At 34.8% G+C, this 16,099-nt stretch overlaps 1 protein-coding gene across 1 annotated transcript in view; it reads left to right on the forward strand.

Annotated features, from left to right (window-relative positions):
* Positions 1–10,620, forward strand: part of LOC128170611 (uncharacterized) — a 50,519-nt gene extending 39,899 nt beyond the window's left edge. Inside the window, exons 4-5 of the mRNA XM_052836391.1 lie at positions 8,770–9,636; positions 10,143–10,620. Coding sequence (XP_052692351.1) covers positions 8,770–9,636; positions 10,143–10,615 — 1,340 coding nt within the window. The 3' untranslated portion in view covers positions 10,616–10,620. The remainder of the gene's footprint in view (positions 1–8,769; positions 9,637–10,142) is intronic.
* Positions 10,621–16,099: the final 5,479 nt, after the last annotated feature.

Below are 16,099 nucleotides of genomic sequence, written 5' to 3' on the forward strand. Positions count from 1 at the left end.
ATATTATAGTACTACCAAAAATATTTCAGTGGAAAACAAAATCTGAAAAATTTAGCCCGAATTTCCTCTGTTTTGCTAAAAGTCAAACTTTGTCAGAGCCTAATTCCATAATTTAGTAAAAATATAGATTGTTATATCAATAATAATTCATTTCATCAATACTTTTTGTATTTAAAACAAATTTTACTCATGAAATTGAACTTTTTAACAATCCGGATTTGAGAACTCAAACCCTGAGTAAACAACGTCCTTAACACAATGAACAAGAATATATATGGCTTAGGGATGGCAATCGTATCAGTTTTCAAGATGTTTGGGCACTCCTTGTTCAGGGGACGGGACTTCCTGTTTGAGGGGGGTCAGGACCACCCCTGGGGCCCATAACCTACATGCCATTTGATGCCCCTTAGCACAAGAAACAAGAATATATATGGTTTAGGGGCAAAGATATCAACTGTTTTTGATATATTTGGGCACTTCCTGTTCGAGGGGGGTCAGGACCATCCCCCAAGGCCCCATGACCTATATACTATTTGATGCCCCTTAACAAAAGGAACAAGAATATATATGGTTTACGGGTCAGAATTCTAACAGTTTTTGAGATATATGGTCATTTCCAATTCCTGGGGATTGCGATGTCCTTAAGATCTATTAAACACTACACATTGCCTGTAACAGTCAATATATGATTCTGAAAACCCAACGTTATTGTCTCTGTCCATTTTCAAGTTATTATCATGTACAATAGTCTAAATTGTTCCCATAGGGTTCAATATTACACCCCCCCCCCCATCCTTTTGACCCCCTAAAACGTCGTTGGCCAACCCAAAATAAAAAAAATCAAACTAGGGTGCAACTAGATATGCAGGCTCATCATATCCTATAGCTTTAGGAATACATTTCTAATGGTCATGTGAAATTTGAGAGTCAGTCGTAGAGTTATAAGCAAAATACATGGCTTGCAACTCTAGCTTGTGCCCTGTTTTTGTTTCCATAGATTCAATGTACCAGTAAAAATCTTTCAATGAAATTAATGTTAAAACGGGCTTGGCCCCTCCTGGCCTGTGACAAATAATTAAATGCACCAATATATCTACATAATGTGTGTATGCAAGTGGTGTAAATTCACTTTAAAATCATTAACTACATAGGGAAATCAAATGCACTTAAAAGTGATTAATTAATCAAATAATCAAAACATTTTATTGAATAAAAACATTTATTCAAAAATAATAATATATACATATACAACCTTATGTACTTGACCTGATTTGTATAAAAGAAAAGATTTCCTGAGTCACGTTTTTATTATTTGGATCTTCATCTCCGTTGTACATGACGCCGCCATTTCACCTCCTACTAACAAGTTGTATTAATTTTTTTTCATTTATTACATTTTTATTATTTTTCTGTAAATAATCGATTAGGAAAATCTTAATCGATGGACATCGGGAGACATTTAGTGACCAATTTTTGATTGTCTGTGATAATCAGGCCATCACTATTATTCTGTATAATTAGTCAACTCTAACCAACTAGTGACTGGCCTAAAATCAAATCAGTAATAATTTGTAGAAATTTCTTTAAAACATACCACTAACTGTTTATTTTTATTAAAATTATGATTGTCAATTGGTTTCTTTTTATTAAATTGACAATTCATTATGATGACATATCTCAATATCAAGTCAATTTATATTTTGTTGAAAATTCTAGTACTATCCATATCCAAATTAAAATTCTAAAACCCAAAATGCTGACGATATTTAATTTAATACATGTACCAATGATTATAAAATCTCAAATCGATTGTCATATATAAGTGACCTTTCCTACTGATCATAAATTATAAATTGATTAACTAGAGATACTGTGAGCAAGCTCACAATTGATACCCCCCGCTAAGAAAAAAATCATAACGCGTGTATTTTTTGCTATTATAGAAAATATTGGATGAATCTATTTCACTGTCCATTTTCTATAAATAACAACTGCTTTATTTTTGAAAAATGTTAATTTTTAGCTTCTAATATTTCCATTAATACAAGACATGACACAGACAGAATTTAGCTTTTTTGAAACAATGACCTTGAACTTTCTCAATTGACCTTGGGTCAAGGTCATGACACACCCTTTAATCATAAGCAATCTTTGTGTGAAGTAAGAACTTCCAATGTTTCCCCATAAGAAAGATATGGACCGGACATGAATTTTGCACTTTTTCTGCCAGTGACCTTGACCTTGTCCGAATGACCTTGGGTCAAGGTCATGACACACCCTTAGGTCATTAGCAATCTTTGTGTGAAGTAAGAACTTCCAATGTTTCCCCATAAGAAAGATATGGACCGGACACAAATTTTGCACTTTTTCTGCCAGTGACCTTGACCTTGCCCGAATGACCTTGGGTCAAGGTCATGACACACCCTTAGGTCATAAGCAATCTTTGTGTGAAGTAAGAACTTCCAATGTTTCTCCATAAGAAAGATATTGACCGGACACGAATTTTGCACTTTTTCTGCCAGTGACCTTGACCTTGCCCGAATGACCTTGGGTCAAGGTCATGACACACTCTTAGGTCATAAGCAATCTTTGTGTGAAGTAAGAACTTCCAATGTTTCTCCATAAGAAAGATATGGACCGGACACGATTGCACAGACAGACGGACAGACAGACAGACGGACAGACGGACGGACGGACAAGGTGATTCCTATATACCCCCCCAAACTTTGTTTGCGGGGGGTATAAAAAGTCTGTCCCAAGATACTTATGCTGCATATTTGAACGATTTTTAATAAAAATACAAATACAAATACCTGTGACAGAAGTGTAATTAAAATTGATGAAATTCCCAAGATAACTTCATTCACACATTATCATTTTTCCCTCGTAAAAATTCACAGGAACAAAAACATATTTCCTACGGAGATTTATAATGGGGAATGTTGACACCTTTTCTCCATTCGGAAGTACTGGGGACACCTCGCGCAATTTTTCAACATTATCATCTGGGCGTCTTCATCTCCTTGGCAATGGAAAAACCCTGTATACTTTTTATTTTTAGCTGTGTATTTTATACCCGACAAGCTAGAAGGGGGCGTTTCAAAGAGGAAATCTTGGGATTTTTTCATACTATTGAATGAACATCGTTTGAACCAAGAGGTATTTATACCGAGCGCAGCGAGAGGCGGGCGAGGCCCGCCTCGCGAAGCGAGGATTAATGGTAACACGTATATATAAGAAAATCAGTAAAAAATGAAAGTTGAATCAGGGGTACTAAGGCCCAAAAAAATTTCTTCCAGCCCTGGGCGCCGCCATATTGGCAGCCATTTTGTTTTTAAAAAGTTAGTTCGATCATTGATTGACCGGTACTTATCGATGTTTATTGCCCCTAAACTCGATTAAATAAGTTCCAGTGTTTCAATAGAAGGTAATTCAAATTAAAAGAAATTAAAGGAAACCAGATAAGTTTAAAAAAAGCTTCAATCAAGAAACACGACTTGTTCTATGTATGTCTTATCAAATTATCAGATGGAAAATAATTACATTAACGTCAAGAAAGTGATCTTTTAGATTCTGAATAAAGTATTCAATTTTGTTACATTGGCATTCATATGAATTAAATTGATGAACAATGAAAGAGGAAATTAAAAAAAAATTCGGAATCACGTAACTCTCTTCGCTTATTTCCAAAGACAAAACTTGAACGTTTTACGTCTGAAATATGACGTCATAATGTAGACTGAGCACGCGACGTTTAGTTTAACTTTGACGAATGATTTGAGTAGGCAACCATGCTGGCGGATCCTACTTGGTGCGATTTAAATAAATTTTATTATACAAAAATCAAACTGCACTGTGATAAATCTGCGCTCGGTCTAACGGTCACACCGTTTACATATTAAATATTGAACAATTTAAGGAATTATGTGGCATTAATATCTTGGGACAGACTATAGTGACAATACTTGTCTGTATACACGCTATACATAATATAAGGACAAATTAAAAATTGATTCCTTTTATGTACTTTTACAAACCTATTATAAAATAACCCTACTAAATAACTGTTGTTTTTTTGCTTTTTTAAAGAGATTGTCTATATTCAATCTATATTAACAACTGATTAAGATTAATTTTTTTTAAACATCTGTAAACATTGATTTTGTTTAGCTTAATTTCCCAGTATGATAAACAAAAAAGAAAAGTCTGTAATTTTTAGAATGACTTATCATTTGCAAGAGAGAAAATTAAATAAGACAAACATGCATCTACCTATCTACTGTCTATCATGAAAACTGTGGAGTACATCAAACGAATTTATAAATTATTAATGCTGACCAAACAAGTTCGGTAATCAGGTATTCTGTTTTTGAAATTTTAAATGCACTGTCTTCAGCTAAAAGTCCCCCTTTTTTTAATATTGAAAAAAAAAACCCCAAAAAGTCACCAAACGTTTTGTAAAATTTTGTATCGGTAAACTTCCGAAGTTTTTTCTTCCCCAATAGTAGTAATATGTCTCTGCAAAACTGCAACTCTTGTTCAATGGCAGAATAAAAAACATAAATTTAAGTATCGATATCAGAAAACATAAAAACAAACATCGTAGATTAAAGCAGCTTCAAACTCACGATTATGCAAACCCGGCACATGTTTTAAAACATACATGTAAGCACAAACAATGCATCAAATAAATTATTCATCGTCTATCGATAAAATATATATGATAACTTAATGCATAAGTCGGTCACTTTGATGCCATTCGATCACTTTACCTGAACAGAACCTGAAAAATTATGAAGCTAAATCAAATGTAATCGTCAAACTAGGAGACAAGCACACACTTTCAACTTGGCAATATGGCTGCCGACTGCAAAATTGGTTTCCGGAATACCGAGCCCGATTTCTTAAAGTTCAAATAAACGCGTCTTAAATATCAACCCCAAATAATGGCTCCTCTATATCCCCGGCAATAGTGATTTTCACAGTCTTGTATCTACACTAAATACAGATGCTTTCACATTAGTTTTAACTTCCCTGACCAACTGGTTCTTGAGAAGAAGATTTTTGAAGATTTCCTCTATATGTTACAATGTAAAATTTGACCCTCAATCATGGCCCCACCCTACCCCTGAGGAATGTCAGACGTGTCGGTCCCAGGACACCTCGACCAAGACAGGTCGGCCCAAAATTTGAGACACCTCGGCTCACATAAAAGACATCTCGGTTCAAGCAAAATTAAAACAAAAATATTTGATTTAAATGTTTTTATTTTATTAACATATCTATTTTATCAAAATATTACATATCAAACACTTGTAAAAGAAATTTAATTAATAAAAAAAATGAGACCTTTAAGTTCTAATTGTTAAGCAAACAAGAAAGTAAAATTAAGAAAATGACGACAATTTCGACAACGACAATGACGCTAATAGTTAAACAAACAAGAGGATGCAGCACTCTCCTTTGGAGTCACAAACGCGTGTCAAGGGTGACAATGAAGATTTAATTACGAACAGTTCAGATCTAATCACCGAAGTCCATATATATCCTTTCAATGATTACCACCCCATATCAGATTTACAAAATCGTCAGAGAAACAACACATCATGACATTTCATTTCATTATTACGCAAAATATTTTTATTGTGTCCACTTTCTGGTCAATCTTTGTAGATTTAATAAATTCATGAAAATATCTAAATATTGCAATCTTTTAATCCTAAATTTAACACTAATATATATTTCAAGTGTGTCATCAATTCCTGAAATTTCCGATCTACAAAATTCACATATTCTATTACATGTATTATTGTAGTGAAAAAAGTTAAGTAATAAGATTTCGACAACCTAAAAGTCATCAAATTTCAATTGGCTGTTGACAAAAAAAAAGAGACGCGTGACCATCCAATAAAACAAATAAACATAGTTTGATTGACAGGTTTAGTCATACATGTATGCAAGTGTGACCCGATGTCCGAAGTTATGCGCTTATTGTACATATTGATGTAAAAGAAAAAAATATATACATGACCTTTTCACTAAAAGCTGATTTAGGTTTGTTTCTATCTAACCTTCCACATAAAAAATATTTTTTATAGACTTTAAATGAACTTTATTTACTAATGTTATGTAATAACGATATACTAATCATTCAGTGTTGATTGAATAAATATGATCATACTAATTTTAAATATAATGATCATGTGCGCGTCTTGTTCAAAAATTTTGATGCTAAATATCATCTGACAATTTTATCACATTTAGCACCAATTCAATAATTCATGTCGTTGGTCATTATCTTCAAGAGAGATAGAAAGTAGAAATCAATGAATAGATAAAGTAATTATCTGCCCCTATTATTTTTTTATATTTATGTTTAGTAGAACCGAAAGTTTCATTGGGCCGAGCTAGGTGTCTTTAACATGGGCAGACGTGTCAATAAATTTGGGACGACCACCCTAGCCCCAGGGATCATGATTTTCACATCTTTGAATCTACACTACCTGAGGATACTTCCATACAAGTTTCAGCTTTCCTGGCTGATGAGTTTCTGAGAAGAAGATTTCTTAAGATTTACTCTTTATATTCCTATGTAAAACTTCGACCCCCCATTGTGGCCCCATCCTACCCCCCGGAAGTCATGATTTTCACAACTTGGAATTTACACTACCTGAGGATGCTTCCACACAAGGTTCAGCTTTCCTGGGTGATTAGTTTCTGAGAAGAAGATTTTTAAAGATTTACTCTAAATATTCCTATGTAAAACTTCGACCCCCCATTGTTGCCCCACCCTACCCCCGGGGGTCATGATTTTCACAACTTTGAATCTACATTTCTTGAGGATGCTTCCACACAAGTTTCAGCTTTCCTAGCTGATTAGTTTCTAAGGAGAAGATTTTTAAAGATTTACTCTAAATATTCATATGTAAAACTTCGAGCCCCCATTGTGGCCCCACCCTACCCCCCGGGGGTCACGATTTTCACAACTTTGAATCTACACTACCTGAGGATGCTTCCACACAAGTTTCAGCTTTCCTGGCTTATTAGTTTCTGAGAAGAAGATTTTTAAAGATTTACTCTAAATATTCCTATGTAAAACTTCGACCCCCCATTGTGGCCCCACCGTACCCCCGGGGGTCATGAATTTCACAACTTTCAATCTACACTATCTGAGGATGCTTCTACACAAGTTTCAGCTTTCCTGGCTTTATGGTTCTTGAGAAGAAGATTTTTGAAAATTTCTCGAAATTTTTCATTAATTTCTAATTATCTCCCCTTGAAAACAGGTGTGACCCTTAATTTTCACAACTTCAAATCCCCTTTGCCTAAGGATGATTTGTGCCAAGTTTGATTGAAATTGCCCCAGTAGCATGAGATGATGTTGAAAATGTGAAAAGTTTACGGACAGACGGACGGACAGACAAAATGTGATCAGAATAGCTCACTTGAGCTTTCAGCTCAGGTGAGCTAAAAAGTGTGGAAAACTGAAGTGGTACAGACGGACTGACGGACGGACAGACAGACGGACGGACAGACAGACTGACGGACGCAGAGGAAAGCTATAGTCCCTTCCGATGAAACCGGTAGGGGACTAATAAATGGCCATTCAAAACAGGCATGTTGAATGTACGGGACCTACAAACACTGGCCGCTGGCCGCGTTAGACAGGTGGCCGCTAAAATGAGTTAAAACGTGGTGGAAAACTAAACGGGTGGAATCAAACGTGCCGCTAAAAGCGAGTGGCCGTAACAACAGATGCGACTGTACAGCTTTGACGAGCGCTTTTTGGCCGTATTTTCACACTTAAATAACAGATATGTTTTGGAATTCTTCGTTTATCTATGTTATTATAAACTTATAGATACACAAATGAGTGATTTGTGCTTTAATGTTTTTTCGTGAAGCAGTAAATAAATCGCGTTTTTTGTTGTTGTTGTTGCTTAAACGCTGTTTTCAGTAGATTTTTTTTTATATATGGAATACAGAGGCGGGGTATATTTTATGACGTCTATCTCATTATTTCTTTATTAACATATCAACGTGATGGGTAGCCTTTTAAGTCCCCTACCGGTTTAACCGGAGGGGACTATAGCTTTCCTTTGCGTCCGTCAGTCCGTCCGTCTGTCCGTCCGTCCGTCTGTCTGTCCCACTGCAGTTTTCCACACTTTTTTTCTTTATGCGTTTAAGGAATAATATGAAATTTTCTGAACACCTTCAAAATGTCAAACTACAGATCAAGTTTACACTTTTGTAGCGTCTGGTTGACATATTTTCGAGAAAATTATTTTTTTATATTCCAATTTTTAAATGATCGGGTTCGATGTGTATTGAATAAACGAGGAAAGTATGTAGTGGGTAATAATAATATCGTGCATTACTTAGACCATTCCTTTTATTGTTTCTAACAAACAAATAAGTTCTGTAAAATAGTGTTATGCATTGTGTTGTAAATATAATCGACAGGGTTTTTTTGTATTATGACAATCGGGTTCGTTATCGGGTTGGTCTGTTGATTCGGAGTACAGTAAGAAATGATATTCTGCATAACAGTGCATTGTTTTCACAAATTTCTACAAACCGGTAGGGGACGTGTATTGCTTATGCAATACTCTCATAATGCTTGTTTGTATTGCAATATTTGAGATTTCTTCAATTTTATAACATTTTATCCAAATAAACTGCCTATAAAACATGAAGCTTGCAATGTTGCGATGAAGTGGAGATATGAATCATACAAAGAGGAACAATATACTTTGTTTTCTATTTTAGAGGCCAGTGAATGGGAAAAGCGTCATGTTATGAAAGATAATGCAACACTGAGAAAGAACAATTCTATTATCACTTATATTGCTGGTCGGAATGAAAATGATATGCCTATTGTTAAGGTTATTCTTAGATACCCTGACAACAAAGCACAACAGTTATTTAAAGACAACATAGAAAAAGAATTCGTTACAATTGCTGAACTAACTAAACAAAATGAAAATATTGTGAATAAGATAAAATCGAACGAATTTAGAAAACGAGCAGTTTCAGAGTCAAAAAAAAGCCACTTGAGTGAAATAATATACAGCCAAGCAGATCGTTTATATGCAAACCATTCGACTATAGTTGGAATAGGAATAAGTAATGTAAGGTGTATCAATGGCGATATAATTCGAGAACCATGCATTGTTATTTATTGTTCAGACAAATCAATTATACCGTTTGGTGAGAAACCTTTACCAACCAGTATCAATGGATGCCATTGCGATATTAGAGAAAATATTTTTTTGTTTGGAATTTGCAATGATTGTGGAGAAGAAAATGCTAGACCAGGATGTAGCATTGGCATGACCATCAGCAATGCATTTGGATCAGCAGGATTTTTGGCCAAATCAACTAAAACCAATCAGACAGGATTTCTCACAGCAGCTCATGTCGTAATTCGAGAATTAGAAAAGCTATACCTTGCAAATGCATTTCTTTCACAATGTAATGACAGTGATGAAAGGAATGTTGTTGTTCACCCATCGGAATGCCATGCCGGGGGGCTAAGTAAAGGTATTGGGGAAGTTATAGAATCCTACTGTGGAAACTACCAATCAGCAGGAATGGATGCTGCTTTTGTCGCAAATTACAACCCTACAGCAAGAGGTAAGTTTGTCTACGACAGTTAATCAGTTGGATATCATTACATGATAATCACCCTCGTTAGAAATGACGTTATTATTTCAATGCATCCCATTTGCAACGTTGCCATAATTTGTTTTATTAAAGTTCATCGCTAATTTAATTATTATTTTTATTATTATCGAGTTATTATTAATCTTATCAACTTTTCTAGGAGTAGAAGTATGCATGGCAAAATAATGTTGTCACTAATATTAGAGAGCTTTGACTCTTGATTGAGAAAATAACCCATTTTTAAAACTGTTGTGCTTTCTACACTAACGTTGGGTCGTTGCTATTTAGATACTATATCAAAAATATATAATTTGTGATAACAAATGAATGAGATTTCCTACAAAGAACCATCTTACTCGACGGCCTGCAAACATTACTTTACTTAACAGTCAGGTGATGTTGTTTAGAAATAATGGAAATAAAGTCAGGACATATATGTTTTTTCCTTAATAACTGTTTAATGACATGTTTTGCAGTACATACACCTCTGCAGATCGCTGATGAGAACGATTTTAAAAATGTCCATGGCACATTGGTTAGAAAAAAAGGTAAAGCGACAGGCATAACAGAAGGCATTCTAGTCAGTGGACTATTTACGATGGCTATAACCAGGGTTGTCTATCCTAAAATATATAGGTTTGATTTTTGCTATAGAATAATAGATAAGCCTGGCGTTAGAACATTCTTTGAACCTGGAGATTCTGGATCAGGAGTCTATTTAATAGACAATGGAGGAAAAAAGAAACCTCTAGGGATTGCCTTTGCTAGAGGTATATACGGCGATACCGTTGCATGCAGGATAGAAAATGTCACACGGGCCTTTGATTTATCATTATATGATGAGGAAGAGCCGGTTACAGAACCAATGGAAGTTGACGTAGAACCAATGGAAGTGGATGTGGATTTCGGTGAAATGTTTGAAATGCTTGAATTAATGGATACTCCATAAGTCTGTTGAATTCACAAGCTACAATTAGTTGAATGCTGGGGTTTCATGTGGGCTGTAAATGTAGCGAGTACTGATAAAAATTGAGCATCGCCGTCAAAGTTACTTTTGCCGTTGTTTCTGCGATCGATACCTTATAACATAGTTTTACCAATAGGATTGAATCTATATTCAGTAATTTAATTATTACATTGATACATTATTCACGATCAACAATACATATAAAATGAGTATCCATCATGACCCCGTATGTGAAAGCAACCACCAATTGCCTTTGTAGTATGCGAAGTTAGTTTATGCATTGTTGCGTCTCGGAAAGACCTCACTGATTTTTGTTTACTTTATCGATTTTCTGCAAAAACTTTGAATTGAACTAGAAGACCATTTAGTGATGTAAAGGCCTTCTAATTGTTCCGTGAACAATTAGTCTACTAGGTAGGTCTTTTCACCTTTCAGGTGAAGGACCTTTTGTATTTACTTTTTTTTAAATTTGTTTTCTTCCCTTTTTTTCCAGGAACAGCTTTTTGGTTTCAAGAGATATTGAAACAGTTTTTTCCAATATGTTATTGACCAAAGTTATGGTATCAAATAACCCTTTGCTTGATACTTCCAAGAACTTAAAAAAAATGTTTGCCCTTGTGTAAAACAAAGCTTGTTATCGCTTCTTCTCTGAAACCATGAGAGATGGTTAAGAGACGTGGAACTTTAACCAATGTCTTCAGTACTCTTTGAGGGTTTGACAATCTATTCATAGCAAAAGGTCTTGTGGGCCCCTACTAATATTTCTATAAAATCACTTTCAACTTTTTTTATCATTTGTAATAAAGATGAAAGCGTCTACCTTGGTCGAACAAAATGACATAAAGTTCAATGGTCAAGGTCATTTAGGTATCTGTTAATTAATGAGTTTTTTAAATATTTTTGTGTGGGGAGGAGGGGTGGCAGAAAAAAACCCATTGATGTATTAGGACATCCTATAACATTTTAAAATATAGCCACTTGGTTCCTTCCTCAAAATAACCAGAGTTATTGCCCCATAGTGTACTTATTGCTTGTGATATAGAGACTTGAAACTTTTACCAATGTCTTCATTACACTTTAAGGGTTCTTCAATCTATTCATACCGACAGGATCTGAGGCCTACTTCTAGCAGTTATTGTCCCTGAAAGTATTGAAATTTCCATAAAATCGCTTTTTTAAAAAAATATTTGTCATAGAGACTTCGGACAGCTTAGGATGGATGCGTCTACCTTGGCCAAACAAAATGACATAAAGGTCAAAGGTAATTTGGAAATATGTTAATGAGCTTTTGGATCTCTTTTGTTTAGGGTGGTTCTTGGGACATTTAATTTTTTAACGATTCAGGTCCTATCCCGAAACAACTATAGAGTTATTGCCCCTACTGTATAAAATGCTTGTTATCGGTATTCCTCTGAGACCATAATGGATAGAGACATGGAACTTTAACCAATGTATTCAGTGTACTTAAAGGGTTCTTGGATCTTTTCACACCGAAAGGTTATGATGCCCCCTTCTTGAAGAAATCGCCCCTGAACGTTTCTTAATTTTGTTAAAAAAACAATTACAAATTTTTTAACCTTACATTATAGGGCCGTTAGACCTCTTCGAATTGAATTGTTGACCTTTACCAGTCAATATTACATAAAAGTCAAAGGTCAAAGTTAAAAAAAATGAATATTTAATTGTTTGATTTTTTTAAACCGGGATTTCCAACGGAAAAATCGTGTTATTTAAATGGTGAAAATGGCGGGCGGGCGGGCGGCTGCCAAAAGGGTACCCTCATTGTACGGATAACTCCTCCAACAGTTTTCAAGATAGGAACTTGTTCTTTTGCAGATCAATTGTACATATATCAGAGGTGTGCATATTGCTAGGATTTTGATTTCCAATAATTTATGAAAAAAATACCAGCTTTTTAACTTATTCATTATATGGCAAAATATTGCATATAGGGTACCCTCATCGCACGGATAACTTCTCCTACAGTTTTCAAGATAGGAACTTGTTCTTTTGCAGATCAATTGTACATATCAGAGGTGTGCATATTGCTAGGATTTTGATTTCCAATAATTTATGAAAAAAATACCAGCTTTTGGACTTAGTCATTTTATGGCAAAATATTGCATATAGGGTACCCTCATTGTACGGATAACTTCTCCTACTGTTTTCAAGATAGGGAGTTGTTCTTTTGCAGATCAATTGTATATATATCAGAGGTGTGCATATTGCAAGGATTTTGATTTCTGATAATTTTTTTTTAAAAATACCAGCTTTTGAACTCAGTCATTTTTTGGCAAAATATTGCATATAGGGTACCCTTTCACCTTATCCAGAGATCGGACCACTTGGAATGAAAGCGTCTACCTTGGCCAATCATAATGACAATGGTCTAAGGTCTTTCCTAAAGCCGTGTAGTAATCAGTTTCATATTTATTTTGTTTATGCAGGTATTGAACAACTTTTTTAATATACGTATTAAGGCTTCTTAAGACATTTCAAAACATTAACCGTCAGCCCATACATTGAAACGATTATAGAGTTATTGGCCCCAATGTACGAAATGCTTGTTTGCTACTTCTCATAAACCTTTACAAAATAATTGTTTTCGCTTATCTTCATAATCCGTTAGAGGCAAAAGCGTTTTATGAATGCCTTCAGTTAGTTTAGTATATTCAGATGTTCCTTCAATCTATTCACGCCGAAAGGGTCTGTGGTCCCCTTCTTGCAGTTAGTGACCCTGATAGTTTAGAACATTCAATAAAAAACCTTAAAACATTTGAGTCAATACTCAAAGATACAATGAACTACCTTTTGATGGAAGCGTGTACCTTGGCCAAACAAAATGACGTCAGGGTCAAGGGCCCTATTGTATAAAAACCTATTATCGCTACTCCTAATAAACCGTTAAACTTTTACCAATGTCTTAAGTACACTTAGATGCTCCTTCAATTTTTTATACCTAAAGGGTCCAAAACCTCTTTCTAGCAGTTAATGCCCATGAAAGTTTCGGACACTCATTTTAAACACTAACAACCAAAACCAAAAACATGTAAACATCGGCCTACCTGGGATGAAAGCTCCTAGACGGTAAAAATGATATAAAGATCAAAGGTCAAGGTAAAAAAATGAATACTTAATCTTTTGACACTTTTTTTTACTAACACAGAGAAAATATTTCATTTATAGAATAGAAACATAAACATTCTAGACATAAAAAACAATGAGGTAAAAGGACCTTTAATTGTTCGAGAACAATTACTCTACAAGTTAATATTCTTTTCTTTTCTTCCCCCCCCCCCCCCCCCAGGGACAGCTTTTTTGTTTTTTCTACTGGTAGTGAAGTATTTTCCTTTAATGTAATTGAGCATTAAAAGTTATGATACATGTACAAAATGACCCGTAGCTAAATAACTTCCAGAATTTGCAAAGTTATTGCCCCTGTTTATGAAAAGCTTGTTACCGCTCTTCCTCTTAAACCGGTAGAGTTAGAGACTTGAAATTGTTACTTCATGTAATGTAGTAAGTTCACTTAGAGGCTCCTTTAATTTATTCATACCGAAAGGGCCCAAGACCCCCTTGTAGCAGTTATTGCCTCTAAAAGTTTTTAACATTCAATAAAAACAACTTTTTAACCATACCTCGTAGAGAGATCGGACCACTTGGAATGAAAGCGTCTACTTTGGCCGATCATAATAACAATGGTCAAAGGTCTTTTCTAAAGCCGTGTAGTAATCAGTTTTCATATTTCCTTTGTTTATGCAAGTATTGAACAACTTTTTTTAATATACGTATTAAGGCTTCTTAAGACATTTCAAAACATTAACCGTCAGTCCATACATTGAAAAGATTATAGAGTTATTGGCCGCAAAGTACGAAATGCTTGTTTTCTACTTCTCATAAACCGTTACAACATTTTTTTTTTCGTTTATCTCCATAATCCGTTAGAGGGAAAAGCTTTTTATGAATGCCTTCAGTTAGTTTAGTATATTCAGATGTTCCTTCAATCTATTCACGCCGAAAGGGTCTGCGGTCCCTTTCTTGCAGTTAGTGACCCTGAAAGTTTAGAACATTCCATAAAAACCCATAAAACATTTGAGCCAATACTCAAAGATACAATGAACTACCTTTTGATGGAAGCGTGTACCTTGGCCAAACAAAATGACGTCAGGGTCAAGGGCCCTATTGTATAAAACACCTATTATCGCTACACCTAATAAACCGTTAGAGGTAGAGACTTGAAACTTTTACCAATGTCTTAAGTACACTTAGATGCTCCTTCATTTCTTTATACCTAAAGGGTCCAAAAACCCCTTCTAGCAGTTAATGCCCCTGAAAGTTTCGGACACTCATTTTAAACACTAACAACTTTTGAACCAAAAACATATAAACATCAGCCTACCTGGGATGAAAGCTCCTAGACGGTAAAAATGATATAAAGATCAAAGGTCAAGGTAAAAAAATGAATACTTGATCTTTTGACACTTTTTTTTACTAACACAGAGAAAATATTTCATTTATAGAATTGAAACATAAACATTCTAGACATAAAAAAACAATGAGGTAAAAGGACCTTTAATTGTTCGAGAACAATTACTCTACAAGTTAATATTCTTTTCTTTTTTCCCCCCGGGACAGCTTTTTTGTTTTTTCTACTGGTAGTGAAGTATTTTCTTTTAATGTAATTGAGCATTAAAAGTTATGATACATGTACAAAATGACCCGTAGCTAAATAACTTCCAGAATTTGCAAAGTTATTGCCCCTGTTTATGAAAAGCTTGTTACCGCTCTTCCTCTTAAACCGGTAGAGTTAGAGACTTGAAATTGTTACTTCATGTAATGTGGTAAGTTCACTTAGAGGCTCCTTTAATTTATTCATACCGAAAGGGTCCAAGCCCCCTTCTAGCAGTTATTGCCTCTTGAAGTTTTAAACATTCAATAAAAACAACTTTTTAACCATACCTCGTAGAGAGATCGGACCACTTGGAATGAAAGCGTCTACCTTGGCCGATCATAATAACAATGGTCAAAGGTCTTTTCTAAAGCCGTGTAGTAATCAGTTTTCATATTTCCTTTGTTTATGCAGGTATTGAACAACTTTTATAATATACGTATTAAGGCTTCTTAAGACATTTCAAAACATTAACCGTCAGTCCATACATTGAAACGATTATAGAGTTATTGGCCCTACTGTACGAAATGCTTGTTTGCTACTTATCTTAAACCGTTACAAAATAATTGTTTTCGCTCATCTTCATAATCCGTTAGAGGCAAAAGCGTTTTATGAATGCCTTCAGTTAATTTAATATATTCAGATGTTCTTTCAATCTATTCACGCAGAAAGGGTCTGCGGTCCCCTTCTTGCAGTTATTGACCCTGAAAGTTTAGAACATTCAATAAAAACCCTTAAAACATTTGAGCCAATACTCAAAGATACATTGAACTACCTTTTGATGGAAGTTGTACCTT

The sequence above is a fragment of the Crassostrea angulata genome, chromosome 2, assembly GCF_025612915.1.
Source record: "Crassostrea angulata isolate pt1a10 chromosome 2, ASM2561291v2, whole genome shotgun sequence".
Classification (NCBI taxonomy): domain Eukaryota; kingdom Metazoa; phylum Mollusca; class Bivalvia; order Ostreida; family Ostreidae; genus Magallana; species Magallana angulata.